The 23575-nt window shown below is 38.7% G+C and overlaps 1 protein-coding gene across 4 annotated transcripts in view; it reads right to left on the bottom strand.

Annotated features, from left to right (window-relative positions):
• Nucleotides 1-3378: 3378 nt before the first annotated feature.
• Nucleotides 3379-23575, bottom strand: part of rfc5 (replication factor C (activator 1) 5) — a 51269-nt gene continuing 31072 nt past the window's right edge. For 3 of the 4 annotated variants that reach the window (XM_060844025.1, XM_060844026.1, XM_060844027.1), the window contains 6 exons: nucleotides 22992-23151; nucleotides 16278-16359; nucleotides 16048-16177; nucleotides 12588-12665; nucleotides 3710-3764; nucleotides 3379-3540 (listed from right to left, as the gene is read on the bottom strand). In XM_060844025.1, the coding sequence (XP_060700008.1) occupies nucleotides 3441-3540; nucleotides 3710-3764; nucleotides 12588-12665; nucleotides 16048-16177; nucleotides 16278-16359; nucleotides 22992-23151 (605 nt within the window). In that variant the 3' untranslated portion in view covers nucleotides 3379-3440. Of the gene's footprint in view, nucleotides 3541-3709; nucleotides 3765-10773; nucleotides 10826-12587; nucleotides 12666-16047; nucleotides 16178-16277; nucleotides 16360-22991; nucleotides 23152-23575 lie in introns of all 4 variants that reach the window. The other variant, XR_009645991.1, reaches the window with a different exon arrangement.

Below are 23575 nucleotides of genomic sequence, written 5' to 3' on the forward strand. Positions count from 1 at the left end.
CCCAAATGTAACCTTTGATCTCACCTTGCCTTCTAACAAGGTACTTGTGTACGTTTTTCTGCATGCGTTCGCTTTAATTCCTGCTAGTGTAGAACTACAAGCGACAGATTTTCATAAAAGACGCAGGAAAGAAACAAAGGTTGACCAAATACACATGATAAAGAAAATTGGCAAAAGATGCAAGATTAATTCTGGAAAATCAATATTTGAATAATTGTACTAAATTGATGGGTCTGTGTGGATTTTTGTCTCAAAAGGTATGAAAGTTAGTTATCAGTTGTAGATTTCCTATGGAATGCGATTTCTTTTAATGTGGTGTTGTCACACATTTTGGATTAATCACATGCAACTATTTAACTCCACAAAATTAGTCTTGTCACTGCACTAAGAGATGTTTTGTACCTCCCAAACTGATTAATCAGTGCAAACTGGAGAAGGCTTGATATGAAACATTTATACAATACAGGTGTTTATTTCATTGTATTTAAAGAATAGAATATATTTTCAGTATTTATTTTTGTCTGATTTTTAGAAATAAAATTTAACTTAGTGGTTTTAATGCATGTCAGCATATGTTAAGACATTGTCAAATTCTTCAGTTGGCAGTGTACATGAAGTGAAAATGAGGAATCTTTGCTCAGACCATTCTTTTCCTCCCCAGGTTACAAAAAAAAATCATTTAATGTGATTAACCTTTTTCATTCCACTTTACCACCACTCCCTACTTTATACTCTATCCTCATTGCAATAAAGGCCAATTTTCATTTGTCTTTCTAATTACTTACTGCAATAATAATTTTGATTCATGTTATGAAGGCACCCAGATCCACATTGAGAAAATTTGATTTTTCTATTCTTCCTGACAATGGAAAGCTTCATATCTCCCATATGTGTCACTTTACAGACTCTGTCCTCTTCACAACTTGCTTTAACAACTAATGTGTACATCTTGCTTTGTCTTTTATTTGCAATCCTAGCCTCACACTGTTATGTCCAAGTTGAGTAAGTGTGGAATAGAACCTAATTGAGAACATCAAATTGAATGAATTTACCAAGCTTATACACTTCTCCTAGAGGTGAAATCGGCCCTGTGTCCCTGGCAGACAAAGTTAGTTTCCAAGTTCATTGTCTCAACATATTCTCTCATGATGTCACAGAACAAGGTCATAGCATCTGCCAGGACTCCTGAGTTAAGTTTATTAGTATATCACTATTAATCCAATGACCTCTGTTGGTTTTGTCATTTTCATTGATGGATGTATGGTCAACTGGCCAGTAGTTTATCACCTGGTTGTTCATACTTCCATTACAAATATACCAGCATGAAAGATACTATATTAATATCTATTGAAACTGACAACTGCAATAGAGTTGCTAGCCTTGACCTCCAGAAGATGTTTGTTTGGAAGGGTACTGGAACAGGCAAGGAGAAATTGATTAGCACAATTTGGCCAAGAGGAGGATCTAGAGAAATCATCAATGTCCCACTGTAGTAAATGTGGGCAAGAGACTGCCATGCGAAAGTGGGGTTCCTGAGCCCCACACAGAAACAGCTTATTGTTGTGGTTAACTTTGTTAGCATACAAGACAAAGCTGCCACCAAGTCTAATTGATACATCACTGCACAAACTTGGATTGAGCAAGGAGCAGTCCTTAAGTGATTACAATATTTGGAACTTAAAGGATTTGTAACTATAAATCTTCTATAACAAACCTGCTTTCTCAGCTGAAATTTATAACTGGTCAAGTTCAAGGAACTATTGTTTATTCCACAAATAACATTGAGCCTGTCAGTTGTAAGACTGCCTCTTTGACTCTAGGGGGGGAATGTTCTTGGTTGGACTTCTTCATAATCATAGAATTGGCAATGAGGTACAAGGTTAAACACTTGATAGAATGTTTATTTAATCCTAGCCCAGTTTTTAGACCTGGACAGCATTATTTAGCTTTTGTCCAGTGTGAAGTTTTATTTATTAAACTCTTTTTGAAAGAATAACAGCAAAACCTGATTTTAAAGATGCAATAATGTTACTAATTTGTCTGCAGGTGTTAACTAACAGCTAGCAAATAACTCCAGCCAGTTTGACTTGTCTGCAACTCCTGACTTTATTGCCATCTTCCATATTTTAAAAACCTTTCACGCTCTTGACTCGTTTTTGCTCATATTGACTTTCTTTATTCCGTCTCAACTGCAAATTCCTATATTAGAGACAATTATCTGGTTGCTCTAATGCGGTAAATAAACTGAGTTCCAATTCTTGGCATGCAGCCTTAGTAGTTTGAGTCTTGAGATTTGCTGCTACATTTCAAAATCAGTAAGTTATTCAACTAAATGCAATCCTATAAGATGATCTGAAAATGTAATTAGAAGCTGATTTAGATTTGAACAGTGTGCTAGAACAAGACTTTAGTTCTACTGAAATTTCCTCCTATAAAATCATCTGCAGTTTTATAGTAGAGGAAAATATTTCTATGTTGGACTGTTAAGGAAATACCTTCCCAAAAAAACATCAAGGAATGTTAAAGTTATTTGGATGGGTACATGAAAAGGAAGGAGTTAGAGGGATATGGGACTAGATTAGGATAGGATATCTGGTCAGCATAGACAAGTTGGACAGAGGGGTCTGTTTCCATGCTATACATCGCTCACTCTAACTTTTAGGAAATGTACATATAATGACAGCTATTACTTAAATCCCCTAACACTAAAGTGTCCAGTAGGTGGCACCTGATTTAATATGTAAAACCCAGTGTGGAAATAGAATCCCTGTATTTTTAGATTAGATTCCCTACAATGTGGAAACAGGCCATTTGGCCCAACAAGTCCACACAGACCCTCCCAACCCTCACCTATTTCCCTCTGACTAATGCACTTAACACAGTGCAATTTAGCACAGCTAATTCACCTGTGGGTGCTCTGGTTTCTCTCTCAATCAGAAAACCTACTCGGACACTGGGAGAATGTACAAACTCCACCCAGACAGTCACCCAAGGCTGGAATTGAACTCGGGTGCCTGGTGCTGTGAGGCAGCAGTGCTAACCACTTTTTTTTTTCTCCCCCTCCCCTAAACTTTTTGTCATTTTAAGACAAATGTTGAAAACAAGCAAAAGAGACCCAGTGGAGAAAACATCAAGCTGATACATAATCCAGTATTATAGAAACCTTGCAATTTTTTTTTATCAACTATGACCTGGTTTGGGAAATCACCTTAATTGTGGATCAATTTTAAAAATGATTTTTTGCTGGAAGTGACTGCTCCCAATGAACATGCATGCAAGTTATTTCTGTATTATTCTCTATATTCACCACCTTGCTTACAGTTTTATTGGTATTGTAAAAGTCCACTGAATAACTTTGGACAAAACCTGTTTCCAGAAGACAGCTTTGAAATATTTTAATAGGATCAAGTCATTAATTTTAAATATACAAAATTATAAACTCATTCAGCTTCAGTAACAACCATATCACGGGCAACTTGAAATGCAGCAATAAGTGAACTCAGTTGAATTTTCTCATTTGTTCCTGAAGCCAGCCTGTACCTGTTTAAAGTAAATTTTTTAAGTCATCGACTGTTTTTCCTACCTTCCCTCTCATTTACCGCCCCTCCCCCTTCATTCCCCTTCCCCACCATCCATCTGTCTGTCCTCCCTCCCTCTCTTCTTCCCTCACGACTAATATCCCAGAAGAAAATTCTGAAGTAATACTTACTCGATATCAGCCATCTTGATCAATAAATGAATTCGAACCGAAGGTGGCAAATCGACTGAAAAATAGAAGTACCATACATATAAACATGAGAAGCTTCGATACAATGAAGCTAGCAATTCCGCTGTCTGGTATCATGCACTTTGTAGTCAATTTTACATATTCCAAACAAAGCAGGTCATTATTTGATTCTGTTGCTGAATAAGTTTGAATCTAACAGGAGATACTCGCTTGGTTCTTAATTCCTGAGGTGATTTTTATAAACTAATACTGTTGCTTTATCACAGCAGGAATGAAACTATATACACTAACATTCCAATATATTAAGCAAAAGCAGCAGCAATTTAGTTAGTAATTGAGAGACCAAGATCAATAACCCAAAGACATGAGTTGAAAGCTAGAGAATTTGAATTCTGTTAACTAAATCAACTTGTAATTAAATAGCTAGTAACAGTAATGATGAACAAGTAACTACCAGCTTGTTACAAAGCTCACCTGGTTCACTAATATTCTTTATGATAGGGTATCTTCCATTCTTACCCAGTTTGACGTACATGTAACTCCAGACTTACAGCATTCTAACTGACTCTTAGTTAAATAACCTAAAAAGGTATTAATTTGAGTAGTTAAAAGCAATTTCTTTGCTTGCCCCTCTTCTGCAGTTATGTCAGAGCCTGGGTGTCTCTGGAGAAGGAGTACGAAGATTGGAGTTGTGGGCAGTGAGGAGGGCTGTTGTCGGCTGCAAAGGGAGTTGGATATGATGCAGAGCTGGGCTGAGGAGTGGCAGATGGAGTTCAACCCTGCCAAGTGTGAGGTTGTCCATTTTAGAAGAACAAATAAGAATGCGGAATACAGGGTTAACGGTAAAGTTCTTAATCAGGTGAAGGAACAGAGGGATCTTGGGGTCTATGTACATAGATCTTTGAAAGTTGCCACTCAGGTGGATAGAGCTTGTAAGAAGGCCTACGGTGTATTAGCGTTCATGAGCAGAGGGATTGAATTCAAGAGTCGTGAAGTGATGTTGCAGCTGTACAGGACTTTGGTTAGGCCACATTTGGAGTACTGTGTGCAGTTCTGGTCGCCTCACTTTAGGAAAGATGTGGAAGCTTTGGAGAGGGTGCAGAGAAGATTTACCAGGATGTTGCCTGGAATGGAGAATAGGTCTTACGAGGACAGGTTGAGAGTTCTCGGCCTTTTCTCGTTGGAACGGCGAAGGATGAGGGGTGACTTGGTAGAGGTTTATAAGATGATCAGAGGAATAGATAGAGTAGACAGTCAGAAACTTTTTCCCCGGGTCCAACAGAGTATTACAAGGGGACATAAATTTAAGGTGAAGGGTGGAAGGTATAGGGGAGATGTCAGGGTGGGTTCTTTACCACTCCCACGGGCAGCGCATTCCATGCTCCCACCACTCTCTGGGTAGAGTCAGAATCATTGATGACCTTTAAGCGGCAATTGGATAGGTACATGGATGGGTGCTTAATCTAGGATAGATGTTCGGCACAACATTGTGGGCCAAAGAGCCTGTTCCGTGCTGTATTGTTCTATGTTCTACATGGTGTTCACCAACACCCTTGAGCTGTTCAAGGAGAGGTGGGTGTTTCAGGGAGTGGAGTGTATTATTTCCCCTCCAACTCTATTTTGATTTAATCCCTACCCTCCCTTCACTGTTTGATCATGTAGCATTGCCCTTTGGGTGTCACTGGCCACTTGGGTGTTTCCTTTCTGCCTGGTGGTGGAAGTTGAATAAAGATTTGTACACCTTGTGTCTTTCACTGTGTCTCACACCTGCACGCATACACAATTTGGGCGCTGAGGAAAAATAAAAAAGGAAAAAAAACAGGAATGGCAGAAATGTCAGGGGTTCTGTTCACTCGGAGGGGCTTTGAAGGAGCCGGACCAGTTTTTAAAAAAAAGCAATTTCTAATGGTAAACTAATGCTAGTCTTGCCAGCCCACATCTGCCACGTAAAACCTGACAATAGGATATTTAAATATAGAAAAAGCATCCAGGCTCTTCCCCCCACCCCCTCAAAGTCAGAAGAGAAATTAGGAGTGTTAACCAAAGCTTTTGTCAAGGGAGAGCATTAAGCAGGAATAACATTTTGGGCAGGCTATTCTAACGGGACAACTATCAATTTGAGGAGTGGGAAGAAGCAGCAGCAGGCAGGGTGCAAAGGCAGGAGAACATGACGCTTGTGATTCACACATGGAATAATACCAACTTTTAGGATTTGGAAACAATTACAAAGTCAGGTTACAATTAAGCGTGTGAATCTGTCTGCTTTCTGTACTGAATCCAATTGTGAGGTTTCTATTACATACAAGTTAATTTGTTGTAGACTATATTTTGAGGTGGAATACCACATTCTTGAAGCAAATGAAAACAGCAGTAACCCACAGAGTGAGAGTCATCGAGAAATACAGCATGGAAACAGACACAGCAGTCCAACATATCCACGCCAACCAAATATCCCAACCCAATCTAGTCCCACCTGCCAGTACGCAGCTCATATCCCTCTTAAACCCTTCCTAGTCATATACTATTCCAGATGCCTTTGGAATGTTGCAATTGTACTAACCTCCACCGTTTCCTCTGGCAGCTCATTCCAAACACATACCGCCCTCTGCATGAAAAAGTTGCCACTTGTGTCACTTTCATATCTTTCCCCTCTCGCCCCAAACCTATGCCCTCTTGTTCTGGATTTCCCCACCTCAGAGAAAAGACTTTATTTATCCTATCCATGCCCCTCGTGATTTTATTCATAAAGTTGTACAGTATGGAAACAGATCCCTCTGTCCAACTTGTCCATGCTGACGAGATATCCTAACCTAATCTAGTTCCATATCCCTCTAAACCCTTCCTATTCACATACCCATCCAGATACCTTTTAAATGTTGCAATTATACCAACCTCCACCACTTCCTCTGGCAGCTTATTCCATACTCGCACCACCCTCTGTGAAAAAAGTTGCCCTCTAGTTCTAGACTCCCCCACCCTAGGGAATCGATTTGTCTACTTACCCTATCCATGCCTGTCATGATTTTATAAACCTCTATAAAAAAGGTACCCCTCAGCCTCCAATACTCCAGGGAATAAAAAAGAGTCCCAGCCTATTCAGCCTCTCCCTGTAGCTCAAATCCTCCAACCCTGGCAATATCTTTGTAAAATCATTTTTGGACCCTTTCAAGTTTAACAACATCCTTCCGAGAGGAGGGAGAAGTGCAACTACAAAATCTACTAAAAGGTATGTCTTACTGTTTAGTTACTTTAATAACTTTAGATTTATTCTCAAAAGCGGCCAAACAGCTCCTCCTACCAGAAAACGTTGTTATGGAAATTGCAACAGTTTCCAAGGAGACGAACAAGAAAACATCCAGCGTCACCCAGCAGATGGTGTCGGTTGCAACACCTGGTCTCTAATGAGTATTTGAATGCACACAGCTGTAATAATGCTATCAACTACACTGTTTACAGAATGGACCCTGGAGATTGCCACAAATATCTCCATAGTAATGGAGAGCAACACCCAGTTTACATGACAGACTAAATTATACCTGCTTTGACTGAACATATTTGAAAATAAATTGTGAGAATTGGGTCTGTAAATAGTTTTTTTTAAAAAAGGTGTGTCTTAATGCTTTTGCATAACTTAAGTTCTATTCACCTTACTGATTGTTTTTGAAAAGATTAATGACACCCTTCAGGATGTTCTGTATTCAGTTTCCTTGGTTCAAAGAACATGACAGGTTTTTTTGGAATTAGTTATTATGAAACCAGGGCTGTTGAGCAAAACAAGGTCCAAACTGAGGCTAATTGTTCTGAACAGAAGGGATCAGAAATTCTGGGCCTAACAGCAGTTCACCGACATTAAGAGTTGCAAAGGCATCAGAAATTATGGTGAGCTGAAATCCCAAACATCCTGTTTGCCAGAAATGGCTCCATGGAAGCCATTGGCCCATACTTCTCCCAGAACCCATCAGTGTATAAATTTAGGCTGTTTGGTACCTTTATTTATTGGCACTGTTCTTGCTGAGTGCAGCCATTTATATGAAGGGGAAACATCAAAGCATTCGAGAAATCTCATATCCTAACACTGCTTCACCACCACCCTTCCCAGCACGTCCATCACTGCTGACTCCCCTCTGTTCCCTGTCCTTTTGAAAACCAATCCCATCCCTTTTACTACCCTGCATTTCATGTTCTCCAAACACCCTCTTCCACAGCTAGCTCTGACATTCCCACCCCTACATTCTCATTCCCTTGGACGGATGTGAGTCAAGGTGTGAACAGTGGTGCGAGACAGCTTGAACAGTGTCATTTGCGACAAGCATAGAGAAATTTGTAGTCGGCACTGACCTGACATCAAAAACAGTTACATTTAAGTACATTCAAAACCATAAACATCACTGAGTGGAAGGTAGACCTCAAGGCTACATATCTTCAGTGCATTGCTATCAGACCACCCAACTTGTCTAACCTATAGATTCAAGCTGGAGTCAAAACAGCAATGTCCATTGTAAAATGCTAATGGAGCAGTTTTGAACAGGGATAGTGGTTTATGCTCCTTCTCTACTGCTTGCCAGAATCTCTGTGCCAACATGATGAAAATACCACCAAAGGAATTTCAACACTCATACCTGGACAGCAGTGGTGACATGGCAATGTTACTGGAGGTCCTTGCTAATGCTCTAAGTTTCAAATGACAGAGTATCATATTTATTGAGCAAATTTGAAAAGTATCTCCAGTGGTGCCAAAAAAACTTCAGGTTCAGGAATGTTCTTTGGAAAGGGAAATCTGCTATCCCTACCCTGTCTGACCTACAATGGTCTCCTAACCACAGAGCAATCCACTCAATTCAAGGGTATTCAAGGATAGGTATCAACTACCACATCCCATGAAAGAATAAAAGTAAAATAATCTACTCATTGGCTACAATTGATGATAGTCAGATACTGCAACACTAAATACTTCATTTAATTAAAAGATAGAGCCTGCAAAAATATCCTTAGTGATTATTGCAGAAGCACCTTAGGGATACAGCATCTAATGATTTTGAATTTCCTGTGGAAATGAAACAGCACCTATCTCCCGGGAAAAGGCACTTAACTACAGAATCGAGATGGAATGTCCACGGTTGCTCCTGAGAATATTTAGTCCTAAAGGAATAACGTTTCCACTAACATTAAGAAAAACACACATATTTATAACAAAATTGAAGAAGTTGGCACTTTTTCTTAAATCAGCTTTAAATGAGCTCAACATGAATCTTTTTAAAGGATGATGTTTGGGAAAATTCCAGCGTATTGATTTCCATGATTATTACATATTCACATTATCTAATTTCTGTTTGTAATGATTTGATTTGTGTTCTGCAACTTATACAAGATCATGATGGAGAAAGTTACTGTTTCCAAGCTATTGGATTTCCCTATAAATGCTTCATGCAGGCTTGGAGTTGCATACACCAATATGGAAAACCACCTGGCTTTCCACTCATTTAAATTAACAGGAAATGAGATAAGCTCCCTTATTGGTGTGCACTTCTTCACTTCTGTAATCAGGCAACCAACAGCCCAGGTACAGGAACCACAAATTCTATCCTCTAGCTTTTTTTCCCCAAAAGAAAGCTTCAGCAATGTTATAACACACTTCTGAAGTAGGTGAGACCTGAACCCAAACCTTCCAGTTCAGAGATAGGGACTATACCACTATGCCTCTTCCACTTTCATTTTACAGGTATTTTCTAATCAAAGTATTCAGAGATGTTATAACACATCTTTGGAGAAAGTGTGGCTTGAGCCCAGGCTGCATAGTTCAGGAGGTAGGGACACTTCCACTGGAACCCTAAAGCTTATTACTTTTTCAATATGTCGAGAAATAATTGTCAAACAGTGGGATCCACTAACAACATTTAGAAGCTGAACAAATAGGTATTTCCTAATCACTCAGAGATGACAGGACACAGCTCTAGAGCAGGTGGGACTTGAAACTGGGCTTCCTAGCTCAGAGGCAGAGGCACTATCACTACACCATGACAGCCCTCATCACAAGAGCCTTCTAAAGATTCAACATCATAGATATTTTCTAATCAACCTGTTCACCGACATTATACACATGCTTGGAGCAGGTAGGACAAGAACACAGGTCTCCTGGCTCACAAGATGGGACAATATCACGGTGCCACAACTGACCTAACTATTCAAGTCTGGCACACATGCCAGAAATATTAGCCAGTATAATAACTGAACCAATGACCTTGGATTATTACTAACAAGCTCTAACCATCCGGACTAACCACCCAACCTTATGGCAAAGGAAGAGGCCACTTGTTCCATCCGGTCAGTGTCAATGAATCACAGACCTTTAGTTCTTCAGTCTCATGCTCTTTTAACTGAGCTTTGTAGCTATTTAAGAGTGGACAGAGAAAATCGGATATTGTTTCTTCTGGTACAATGAATAAGATATTTTCTAATTAAACTATTCAAAGATACTATTATCCAACTCTGCAGCAGGTGTGACTTGAACTTGAGCCTCATGATTCAGGAGTAGGGACACTATCTCTGCACTCTCATTTTATATGTCATACACAATCAGCATATGCATGCATTACACACCTAATACCAAAAAGGTATGGGCTGAATCAATTGATGTTTACAGGGGAATAGAGTTGGATTAAAATCCAATTGACTAGAAGAAAAACAAAATCAGAGGGTTCTCAAATCCAACTCAATTTGCTGAGAAAAGAAAAGTCTCAGGAAAGGAAGAAATGGAAAAACGTAAATGGTCTGACATGCAACTTCAGTGGAGTTTTCCGCAAAGCTAAGACTGATACTGTTCTGTGTTTTGTGGTTGACATAGAAACTCAAGAACTTTAGTATCTTACGGTATCAATTTAATTTGAAGTTGCCTTTGCACATTTTTACAATCAGGATACTTGGAAAATTAACTTGGCTACAAAATTACAATTTCAATCTACAGGCAGTCTATTGCTTATAGCAACAACTTGCATTCACAAAGTATCTTTCATGGCTTCACAAAAGTTTATAATCAAATGATTACTTACTGAAATTGTCACCATTGCTATTCAGGCAATTGTGATAAATGATTTTGTGCCACTGAGGGAAAATGAGATAAGTAATAAATAACGTTTCAGTAATGTTAGTTGAGACAGAAATGTTGGTCAGAACTACTACAGTACTTTCCTGCTGAAATTACTAGAATAACCAAGAGAACACCTGTTCAAATCCCAGCATTGCAATTTAGAAATTCTAAATTCAGTTCTGGTTAAAAAAAATGGACAAAATAATGCAGGCTTTGAATCTTAAAAACTCAACTGACTTATTAAGGTCTTTTTTTGGGGGAGAGAAACCTATCATTCTTACATTGTTTACATGAAATCTTTAATTACCTTCCTAATTGATCTCACATGCCACTAAGTTATGCTCAACATTAGTGAAAATATTAGCCTTAGCAACACCACCCAGGACAAAGCGGCCTACTTGACTGCTCGTGGATGTGGTGCCATTCACTCTTTCCACCAATAACATTCAGTCGCAGCAGTGCATACCATCTACAAGATACAATACAGAAATCCACCAAGGCTCGTCACACAGCACCTTCCAAACCTATGATCACTACAAGCTAGAAGGACCAAGAGCAGTAGATGCATGGAAACATCACCAGCTGCTAATGTCACCCCTCTCCAAAGCCAGTCACCATCCTGATATTAAAGTAGTCCTTTCTTTGGTGTCACTGGTCAAAATCTTGAAACTCACTTCCTAACAGTATTGTTGAGAGTAGATTAGATTCCCTACAGTATTGGAAACAGGCCATTCAGTCCAACAAGTCCACACCGACCCTCTGAAGAGTAACCAACCCAGACCCATTCCCCTATCCTATATTTACCCTGACTAACACTACGGGCAATTTATCATAGCCAATTCACCTGACCTGTACATCTTTGGATTGTGGGAGGAAACTGGAACATCCAGAGGAAACCCACGGGGAGAATGTGCAATATCTGCAACATTCCAAAGAAGCAACTAGGGATGAGCGATAAATGCTGTCCCAGCCAATGAGGCTCACGTTCTACAAACAAACATTGCTTTTTAAAGTCCAAGCATGAAACAAGCACAAGGAAAGCTTCCTGCAGTACTTTCTTTTATGTATTCAACCTCCTTCTGAAATTGGACACGACATTTCTGTTTATCACATTATACAAAATATGAAACACTGGTCCAAATCTGGAAACTGAACTGAAACTATAACCAGTATTGTGTGCTTAATTCTTGCAATATAACCCAACACCAAGGGCTGACAATGCTACTTGCTGTGCCAAAGGTAACAATATACACAATTTTAATCTATAACATCACAAATTGGAAATAATCAGAATGTTTTCAGGAACTTAAGACAGTTAAAATAGTCACAAACAGGCAGATATATCAAAGATTTTCTATGAATTCAGCAAAAATATTAACTTCTCACTTATGGCTGGTAAATCACTTGTCTCCACACTGTGCAGCTGTGAAACAAGTAAGTGGAATGAAAAGGACAAGTCAAATGTCACATTGTCTTCATTAGAATTTCACTTCAACCTTTTCTTACATGGCACAAGAAGTGAAATTATTCCCAGTCTAAAAGTGACTATCCAAGAAGAAACACTTTAAACCATTAAATTAGAAAGAAAGAGAGTGTTCAGGACTGTTCTCCAAACAGAAAATATAGAAATCTCTCTCTCATAAAGGCAACACAATATACAGATTCTTGACAGTGTTTAAAATTATCAACTGTAAATATTTGAAGAAACAAATACAAATAAAACTGCAATATGCCACAAAGCAAATAATTCCCTTTAATTAGATCCAAACCTCTTACCTCTGTGCACAAAAGTATGGATCTCAGTCAGAATGTCATGCAGGGCTAATCCTTTTAATGTCTTTAATTCCATGATATCTGAAAGAAAGCTGAGGAATTTCAAAAGCACCGTCTTGACTTAAACTGAATATCTTAGCAACTCACTCACAAAAAAAACAGTAGTACCAAACCTTTGGAACTTCCACTTGAAGTAGAAATAAAATCATCACACAACATAGTAATTAGAAACTTTCAAGATTAGAGTGGTGCTCAAAAAGCACAGCAGGTCAGGCAGCATCACAGGAGCAGGAATAATCGATGTTTCGGACAAAGGCCCGTCATCAGAATGAGGCCTTGACTCTAATCTCCACTATCTGTAGTACTCACCTTTGCCTATTAGAAACTTTCAGTCTAGACTAATCAGATTTTCTCAACCACCCAATGTTTTGGGCAGGTTTTGAGATGACACTGTACAATACATGTTTAACATAATAAAACAAAGCATGGAATTTCACCGAAGAATTACAAAATAAATTATGTCACAAAGGCAAATAAGATTGGGGATGGTAAACCAGAATTAGAGCTCAGGTACCTGAGAAGCTTGCAGGGGTCAGTAATAGGTGGTGGACCAGTTATGAAGGGATTTGAAAACTGGGATGGGAATTCTGAAATTGTGCGCTTAACCAGGAGCAAATATAGATCAAAGAGCATAGGAGTACAATAAGTGCCAAGTTACAACTCAGTCAGTAGAGTTTCGGGTGACCTTAAGTTTACAGTATACAAGATCAGCATAGGGTGTGCTAGAACTGTCAACAGCTAACAAAGGAATGGATGAAGATTTTAGAATAGACTGAATGGTATTGCGGTCATGATATACTATATAGCATACTCCTATTTTTATATTTTATACTTTTTTATGTTTAATCAACCTGGTGAGATACAGCCGGGTATTGTTAGTTTATATATGGAAATTAATTATGTTGGATAAGAAGCAGCATATAAATGATAAATAGGAGGGGGCGGAGGAAAAATCTTTGGGGGACAGCAGAAATAATGGCCTGGAATGAGAAAACAAGGTTAGCTAGAAGTGCAGTCCCTCTCAGATGGATGACAGTGGAGACATGATGGAGAACTAAGAATTAGGAGTAGGAAATTCAGCCCTTTCAGCCTGTTCCACTATTTGATAAGATCATGGCTAATCCCATCTCAGCCTCAATACCATTTTTCTGCCCGCACTCCATAAACTTCAACCCATTGTTAATTAAAAATCAATCCGTATATCTCCTCCTTAAATTTACTCAATATCCCACCATCTATCACACTCTGGGATAGTGAACTGCGTAAAAGGAAAGTGCAGTCAGGTGAGCCAAAGGTTTCAGACATGATGAGGAGGAAAAGTTCACCTTTGTCACTGTCATATAGGCAAGAACAATTTTGCTAACTGTCCCATGCCCAGAAATCAATGGAGGGATTCACGTATGAAATTTCATGAAAGATGGGCACAGATGCAGGAGGTGACACATTCAAGGACTTCGGAGAGAAAAGGCTTGAGATAGGGGTAGTTTAGTCTGACAAAGGGATAAGGTACTAGCACTTTGAGAAAGACAATGGCAGTTGATTTGAAGGAGAGCACAAAACCGAAGACAGGATCATCAACAATGTCAGGTCTGGAATTGGAGCTAAGAAGGGAATTTAAATGGTTGACAGTTTTAAAGTAACAGTGCAGATCTAATGGAGAAAGTGAACTTGAACAGAGCATGAAGGAAGACACAAGAAACTGGACAGGGAAACAAGTTCAGGGCTAGTTTGGAGTGGGGGTTGCTCAAAGGAAATTAGGTCCAATGGGCTTGGGAAGGAAGGAAAAGAAATGATAGATGGTCTCAATCTTGGTGATAATAAATGCAGAGATACAGTGTCTATTGATTTGTATTTTCATTTTGAATTAATGGCTAGGTTTTCATTGGGAACATTTAAAAAAATTAATTCATGGGTTGTTATGGTGGGATTCCAACCCACGTACCTAGAACATTAGCCTGAGGTTCTTGATTATGAGGTCAGTGGCAATACCATTACATCACTGCCTCCCTCAAACAATGCACAATTACAGCCAAAGGTAATGAGGTTACATTTAAAATGCATGCTTGATTTGTTTTTTCTTTTCCATTTGTTTATTAATTCCAACCCAATCAGGAGGTCAAAGAATTAATTGCAATCTCTCCTTAATCTTAAGCAATGCCGTTTATAGTCATCGTAGTTTCAATGACAATTAAAAATCTTACGTTTTGATTCTGAATAGCTTTCCATATATATTAATAGTCCTAATAACCTTAGGATTTATTTTGAATACTGTTTGAATACTTAGCCACCAAAGTAGAAGTGCTTGTGATGAAGTAAGATTAGATATAACTGTGAATATATAACATTTTAGCTCACCACAAGTAGAATGGACACAAAAGGATGTCAGGATAATGATGGGGATATAGCATTCATTAACTGGGACACTATCTTGATTGAGGGAGTAAAACAGAAAGATGAGAAATTGGGGATATTTTCCATAAGGAGAGGAGACTGAAGAGTGATTTAATAAAGACACATTCAGTTATATGAGACTAGTAGATAAAAACTATTCACTGGTTGAGGGGTCAGGAATGAAAAGAAAGTGATGCAAAATTAAAAGAAAGATTTAGGACAGAGCACAGAAAATATTTATTCATTTTTATTCACTGGGTTATTTTATTGTGGAATGCACTTCTAGAATTGGTGATTCAATCAGAAATTATGGCTGGGATTTTCTCCACCGAAGAGAAAGATTGAAAGAAGACAAATTATCAACTGGGTCAACATAGTCTAGGAAATTACTGACCTGCAAAATATTCATATATTCAAAATATTTGACAGTTGGGTAGGAGGAGGAGGTGGTTGAGGAGTTGTTTGTCATTTTGCACCTATTTGTGCAAGACGAAGGGTCTGTCCTTGCTTCCAACCAACTTTCCCAATCTTTCATGGTTCCTAATCCAAGAGCCACCAATCTGACCAGTTCCCCATCCCCAAAACGAAAATTGCTGGCATTGCCAGGCAGCGACTTCTTGCTCTTGATTCGTATTTCCAGCATAAAAGTCCACAGCAACTATTCAGCCGTCTGATTGATATTCAATCCAGAGGGACAAATTCAGGCAGATTTCTCCACAGTACACCTTCCTGGTTTGAAAGTGGAAAAATCTCTGTGCATGTCAACATTGAAGAATAAGTTAGATATGTGGCTGAAACGAAGTGTTGGAGGATATCAGAAAGGGAATAGCATGCTGCGCTTTGCTTATTTGCAGGAGAGAAACCAAAAAGGACCACTGGAGGTGAACTTTATGGTTCCATTTAATTTCATGAGTCAACTTTTAACAGAAACAAAATACGGTAAAATACCGTTGTATCAGTAAAAACATCAACTTTACATATAACCTCTTGTGGTTTCAATTCCAAAGGATACTCCTGTATGCAGTGGTGAAGTCTTTGTTTAACATCCAGTCAAGGATGTTTGCAATGTCTGATTTTAATGGATGACCAGTACAGGTGTACACTGTTTCCTCACTCACTTTATCATACGCCATATTTGTACTCTGTTTGATTCAGTACATGATTCCATTAGTGTTAAACAAGGAAAAGCCAGCACTTCTAATTCTTACATAACACAAATAATTTGTTAGACAAATTACTGACCTGCAAAATATTCAAAGATCGACGCATATCACCATTAGAAAGTGTCACAATGGCTTTCAGCCCATCTGGAGCTATGTTGACACTGTAATGACAGACTCAGAATAACTACCTCTGTAAAATTGTCTTGTAAAGTTCTGTAGGTGATACATAATGGTCAAAATGTATAATAAAGATTACAAGTAATGTAATGATTCTTGATTGTGTGAGGCACGTATTGTGGAATATTCTTAGTTAAAAAAGTTAAGCTTCTTTCATTCTGGAATCTTAATGTAAAAGCCATCCACACATTCTGCTACAGTCAGGTATAATTAATTTGTAGCCTTGTAACACCTTGGAGTAAGCCTGAGTAAAGTGAACAAAGACAGAATGAAGGGCTAATATGGAAAAAAAAATTCAAAATGATTCATGAAATTTGAAATTAAAAATGAAAGCATTAATCAGGTCAGGGAATCTCAGGGATAAAAACAGATTAACCACAGAGGCTGTGTTTTGGGTGGAGAACTGGTTTAGAATGTTTTCTCTGGACAAATAATCCTCAACATCATGAGGAAAAACAAAGGGGAAGTCGAGCAGATTGGGGCTACACATATTGGAGTTTAGAAGAATGGGAAATGACCTTAGTAAAATGTATAAAGATTCTGAGTAGGTAAATGAGGAAGATGCCAACAGGGGAGTCTTGGACTAGGGGGACAGAGTTTAAAAATCGGCGTTTCCTACTTAAAATGGTGTTGAGAAGGTATTTATTTTCTGATGGTCATCAGCCTTTGTAATTCATTACATCAGTGAGTAAGTGAGGCTGGGTCACTGCCCATATCCAAGTCTTGTGTCAGGCAGATTTTTTAATGCATAACTGTTAAAGGTTATGGGTGACAGGCAGGAAAATGGAATTAACGCCATAATCAGATCAGCCATGATCTTTTGAATGGTGAAGCTCCAGACCCTACAAATTTTTTTTAAAAGAAATATTTGGACAATCCCATCACTAATAGGAGAACCAGGTTGACTATAATTTTCAGAGGAGCAATAAAAGAATTGAGCAAAGTTGCAGTACGAGTACAGTTTGTCAGTAAAAATAAAAGGGGAATCCAAGGGTCTTCCACAAGCACTTTAATGGTAAAGGAATTCTCAGATGAGCAATGAGACTGATTAAGGATCAAAATGATTTATTAGTGGAGGTGCAGGCAAGCCTAAAGTATTAAAAATTAGTACCTTGAATCAGTGTTTTCCAAAGAAGAGGAATTTGCCAAAGCTCCATAAATAAGGAGGTTTTTAATATGCTAGATGGAATATATAAAACGCAGAGAGAAATACCAAAAGGGCTTGCAGTACTTAAATTGGATAAATCACTTGGTCTTAATAAAATGCATTATCGACTTTGTCAGACGTTATGGTAAATAATTGAAGAGGCATTATTCACAATCTTCAAATGCTCCTTAGATATACAGTAGTGGTAAGGACTCTTAAGGCACAGTGGTAGTGGCTATACTTCTGGGTCAGAAGGGCCAGGTTCAAGTCCCACCTGCTTCAGAGGTGTGTCATTGCACATCTGAACAGGTTGATTAAAAATATCTAGACATAGGATGGTGCTACTGAATTGCAAATTTGACAGTATAATTGAAAAAAAGAGAAGGATAAACAAAGCAATTACAGTCCAGTCAGTTCAATGTCAGCGGTGGAGAAGCATTTAGAAATACTAATCCAGGAGAAAATTAAGAACCACTTGAGCAAGCAAGGACTGAGATAAGGGGTATTCAGAATGGAATTGTTAAACATTAAACTGTATTTGGATAATTATAGTTTTTTTGGTGAGATAATGTAAGATTCTGCTCCTACATCTTATGGTTTTATAATTAATAAAGGAAACAAAAAAGTTATGGGAAAAGTCATGAAAGTGGAACGGAGGAATATCAGATCAGTCATGATCTCTGAGTGGCTGAGTAGATTTGATGGGCTAAACAGTCTATTTCTGCTTCTATGTCTTACAGTTTGGATGGATGAGGGTAGGTGGGGTCGATCCCCATAGAGTTTCAGAAGCACAACATATTGAGTTTATTTACGAATTACACACCCATGGGTGAACAGAGGGCAGTAGCAGCATGGACACAAAGCAGCTAAGAGAAAGAAAACAGACTTACGAAAGACTAAGCTAAAAATCACACAACACTAGGTTATAGTCCAACAAGTTTATTTGGAAGCACTAATTTTCAAAGCGCTGCTTCGAAAGCTAGTGTTTCCAATTAAAACTGTTGGATTATAACCTGGTGTTGTGTGATTTTTAACTTTGCCCACCCCAGTCCAACACTGGCACCTCCAAATCATTCCTAAAGGCTAACATACATACAGGAGTAGTAGGCTATTCGAAAGGCTAATGAAATGTTAATCTTCATGGCAAGTGGAATTGAGTAGAAGAGTAGTGAAATCTTGCTTCAATTGTATGGAAGCTTGTAAGACTACAGCTGGAATATTGCATGCAACTTTGATGTCCTTTCCTCAGGAAGGATATTATTGCCATGGAGTGAGTGCAATGAAGATTCACCAAACTTTTTCCCAGTATGGTGGGACTGTCCACTTGAGAGAGATTAGGTAAAGTGAGCCTGCATTCTCTGTGGGTTTTTAAGACCAAGAGGTGATCTCATTGAAACCTACACAACCTACATTACCGTTGGCAATGATCTTTTCGTCTTCACTGTCAACGGGGGTGGTACCAGGGGACTGGAGAGTAGCGAATGTTGTGCCCCTGTTCAAAAAAGGGAATAGGGATAAGCCCGGGAATTACAGGCCAGTTAGTCTTACTTCTGTGGTAGGCAAAGTAATGGAAAGGGTACTGAGGGATAGGATTTATGAGTATCTGGAAAGACACTGCTTGATTAGGGACAGCCAGCACGGATTTGTGAAGGGTAGGTCTTGCCTTACAAGTCTTACTGAATTCTTTGAGGAGGTGACCAAGCATGTGGATGAGGATAGAGCAGTGGATGTAGTGTACATGGATTTTAGTAAGGCATTTGATAAGGTTCCCCATGGTAGGCTTATGCGGAAAGTCAGGAGGCATGGGATAGAGGGAAATTTGGCCAATTGGATAGAAAACTGGCTAACCGGTCGAAGTCAGAGAGTGGTGGTAGATGGTAAATATTCAGCCTGGAGCCCAGTTACAAGTGGAGTTCCGCAGGGATCAGTTCTGGGTCCTCTGCTGTTTGTAATTTTTATTAATGACTTGGATGAGGGAGTCGAAGGGTGGGTCAGTAAATTTGCAGATGATACGAAGATTGATGGAGTTGTGGACAGTGAGGAGGGCTGTTGTCAGCTGCAAAGGGACTTAGATATGATGCAGAGCTGGGCTGAGGAGTGGCAGATGGAGTTCAACCCGGCCAAGTGTGAGGTTGTCCATTTTAGAAGAACAAATAAGAATGCGGAATGCAGGGTTAACAGTAGGGTTCTTAGTCAGGCGGAGGAACAGAGGGATCTTGGGGTCTATGTACATAGATCTTTGAAAGTTGCCACTCAGGTGGATAGAGCTTGTAAGAAGGCCTACGGTGTATTAGCGTTCATTAGCAGAGGGATTGAATTCAAGAGTCGTGAAGTGATGTTGCAGCTGTACAGGACTTTGGTTAGGCCACATTTGGAGTACCGTGTGCAGTTCTGGTCGCCTCACTTTAGGAAAGATGTGGAAGCTTTGGAGAGGGTGCAGAGAAGATTTACCAGGATGTTGCCTGGAATGGAGAATAGGTCGTACGAGGATAGGTTGAGAGTTCTCGGCCTTTTCTTGTTGGAACGGCGAAGGATGAGGGGTGACTTGGTAGAGGTTTATAAGATGATCAGAGGAATAGATAGAGTAGACAGTCAGAAACTTTTTCCCCGGGTACAACAGAGTGTTACAAGGGGACATAAATTTAAGGTGAAGGGTGGAAGGTATAGGGGAGATGTCAGGGGTGGGTTCTTTACCCAGAGAGTGGTGGGGGCATGGAATGCGCTGCCCGTGGGAGTGGTAGAGTCAGAATCATTGGCGACCTTTAAGCGGCAATTGGATAGGTACATGGATGGGTGCTTAATCTAGGTTAGATGTTCGGCACAACATCGTGGGCCGAAGGGCCTGTTCTGTGCTGTATTGTTCTATGTTCTAACACTTGGAGATAGCCATGGTAGATGAAAGAAAGGTGCTTCCCCTGGTTGGACAGTCAAATACTAGGGGTCACAACTTTTCTAAAAGACTTAGGACTGAGATGAGAAGAAATTTAGAATCTTTGGAATTCTCTACTCTGAAGGGTTGTTGAGTCTTGCAGTATGTTTTAATTAGAGATAGATTGAATTATGATTACTAATGGAATCAAGGGTTAAGCAGATAGTGCATTGATTGCATTAAATGATGGAGTAGACCCAAATGCTTGATTGGCCTATTCCTGTTCTTAAGTCTTCGAAAGTTCAGAGAAGCTTTAAACATGAAATATAGAAGAGTTGGGAAAGAAATAAAAACTTAAAAATCTATTGTAGCAATTAATTTCATAACTTGTTTCTTCATGGAGCCAAATGCAGTACAAGTAAGAGAAGTGATTAGCTAAGTGAAGGCGTTAACTCAGTGCAATAGTCAAGAGTTGAAGCCACAGAATCCAGAAGATCTAACATTCAAAGACATCAGCAAAACTGCAAGCACATCAGTTCACGACTTAAGGTAACATTTATATAAACAATGCTCACATAGCAAAGACACAACTCTAACACTTCAACAAAAACAGAAATTGCTGGCAAAACTCAGCAGGTTCAGATAGTATCTGCAGGGAGAAAGCTTCCAGTGACTTTTCATCAGAAATGACACTGCAAACCAACAATGTGCTCATATCAACTGTAAAGTAAACTTTCCTAAGGACATACCATTAAGTTTATAACTGAACATAATTTTGTTACTAAATTGAGTTCCATGAGAAAAGAATTATACATTTAAAATATGGTCAGGCTTATACTTTGCTGGGTGATATCTTTATCCATCACTGGTACTTATAAGTGGCGAGTACCCCAACTCACGACCACTGAAGTAATTCCAGTAGCCACGGGATGAGGTCCTTAAATGGGCATTAATTGCCCATGCAATGTTGGTGCTGGAATAGGAAAGTACATGGACTTAATCACTGTGGAGGTCTAATGTCTCCACTCCCAAACTCAGCATGGAGGAAGCCATTACATTCCACACTTGGTATCTAATTCACCAAGCAGTAATAAAGTTACCGCAAATGTTACACCCAGTTCAAAGAAAAGGAGCCGGGGAATAAACCTAACTAAAAACAAGAGAATCACCAGAAATCTAATAAATACATACTTTACTCATAACTATGGGTGGCGAATTAACTTAGAAACTTTCACAGAAAGAATAAACAAGTTATGTGACAGATGTTGGCACACTACAAATAAACAAAAAAGGGACCAGCCCTGTCCTGCAGAAACATTGACTCCATTCAGTTGGAGTTAGAACTGTTACAGCCAATCAAGAATTGAGCTCCATAAACTAGAAGCCACAGATGAAAGTCTGAAAGATAACTGTTTGGGGATGTGGCATCAAAACTAAATAATTAAATACTGCAATGCAATTTTATTTCAAATTTGATTACAATATTAATTTTGTCCAAACATAATGGAGTGTATGTTATTCCAAATCATGAAAATGATGTTATTCCCTAAAGTTAAATTTGGTTAAGGCTCTTAATGAAGAGTTAATTAAATTAAAATCCCATCATCACTAAATTTTCCTTAAAATATAAACTTCTGTTGAAGAGAAGTTGGTTATATTTTAAGAATATTTTGTGTAGATTGGTCATGACATGCATAATGGAGCATAACTGTATTTATGTAGTATGTGCAGCAGTGAATACTTAATTAGTGGAAGGATGGAATGGAACAATATTCCAGTATTTAGCTCGAACACAATGATTTTAATTGAGTCATGAAGCTGCTCAAGTCCAGTAAACTCTAATTTTGTTCTTACAACTGTTTACGTCTGGATCCCATACATATGCTGCTTCAGGAACATATTTAAAGTTAAGGTGAAGATATTTCCCTCCATGGGAAAGGCAAGTCAAAAAAGAAAATCACCTGCAGTTGCATGATTGCTAGTGGGCTGTTTACACAGCACGACTGTTGGAAAATTTAGTGCAGGAGCTCTTGCCTAAGCAAAGAATAATGTGGCTGCAGCGACACCTAACTGAGGAACAGCACATAGATAGTAATTAACACTTCTTAAAATAAAATTTGAAATAGCATCAACAGACATCAGCTTGGTTGTATTTAGAACATCCACCTCCGCCTCCCCATCACCTTAAAAAGTTAGGCCAGATTTCTATTTACCTAAATTTCATATTCTCAAAAACAAATGGAAGAACATATACAAACAGGAATGCTGCTGAATTATTTGACTTTTCTGAAATGGGGGTAGCATTTTATTCACTGCAAAGAAGTAGCTAAAAATGCTACCTTGCATAAAATCAGAATCTAGTTAGGTTACTATTGAATAAACTTTGATGAAAACAAGAGTTTGACCATAAGGAAACAAAACAAATGCAGATTTTTAAAGATGATCTCTGCTAAACTGTCTTTTGTACATCTTTTCCAGATAAAAGGCTTTCATAATTGATAGCAGAAAAAGATGGAAACTATTAACTGGTATAACAGGTAGTTGATTCCTGCCTTAGCTTTCTACAATAAATTGTGGGGCAGTACAATGAGAAGACTCACTTTTCTTCTTTGATGACAAACTCCAATCTTGGAATCATTTGTTCTGGTGACAGCGGTCCAAATCGGAACCTAGTACATCGAGACTGTAAAGCAGGGATGATCTTCGACAGGTAGTTACAGATTAGGCAAAATCTGGTGTTCTCTGTAAATTTCTCAATAACTGCATCACAAACAAGTAATTACTCAGAATTTGAAATGGAAAAAAACAGCACATGGGTAACTAGGAAAAACAACTTTTTCATTGGACTTAAATGCTGAAAAAAATATTCTTTATCAGCTTTAAAATTAAAACTTATTTTTACATGCAACTAAAATAACACCCAATCATCATACTTTTGAAGCATTAATTTTCACAAGGTTAAATGCAAATATATTGCTAATTAATGTTTATAGAGAATTCAGTGCACGTAAAATATTGTATTATGCGCATTAATTTCAGTTGCGATTGAGTAATCCATGAAAATATGGTGTATATTTGAAAGCATCTAAGACCTCCTCTGCATTTTAAACACCCAGACTTGTAGCTAAAAATAAAAAGCCTGGGGGCAGCGTGGTACAGAATGCACATACCAAATTGCTGTTCC

Source organism: Hemiscyllium ocellatum, chromosome 24, assembly GCF_020745735.1.
Source record: "Hemiscyllium ocellatum isolate sHemOce1 chromosome 24, sHemOce1.pat.X.cur, whole genome shotgun sequence".
Lineage (NCBI taxonomy): Eukaryota > Metazoa > Chordata > Chondrichthyes > Orectolobiformes > Hemiscylliidae > Hemiscyllium > Hemiscyllium ocellatum.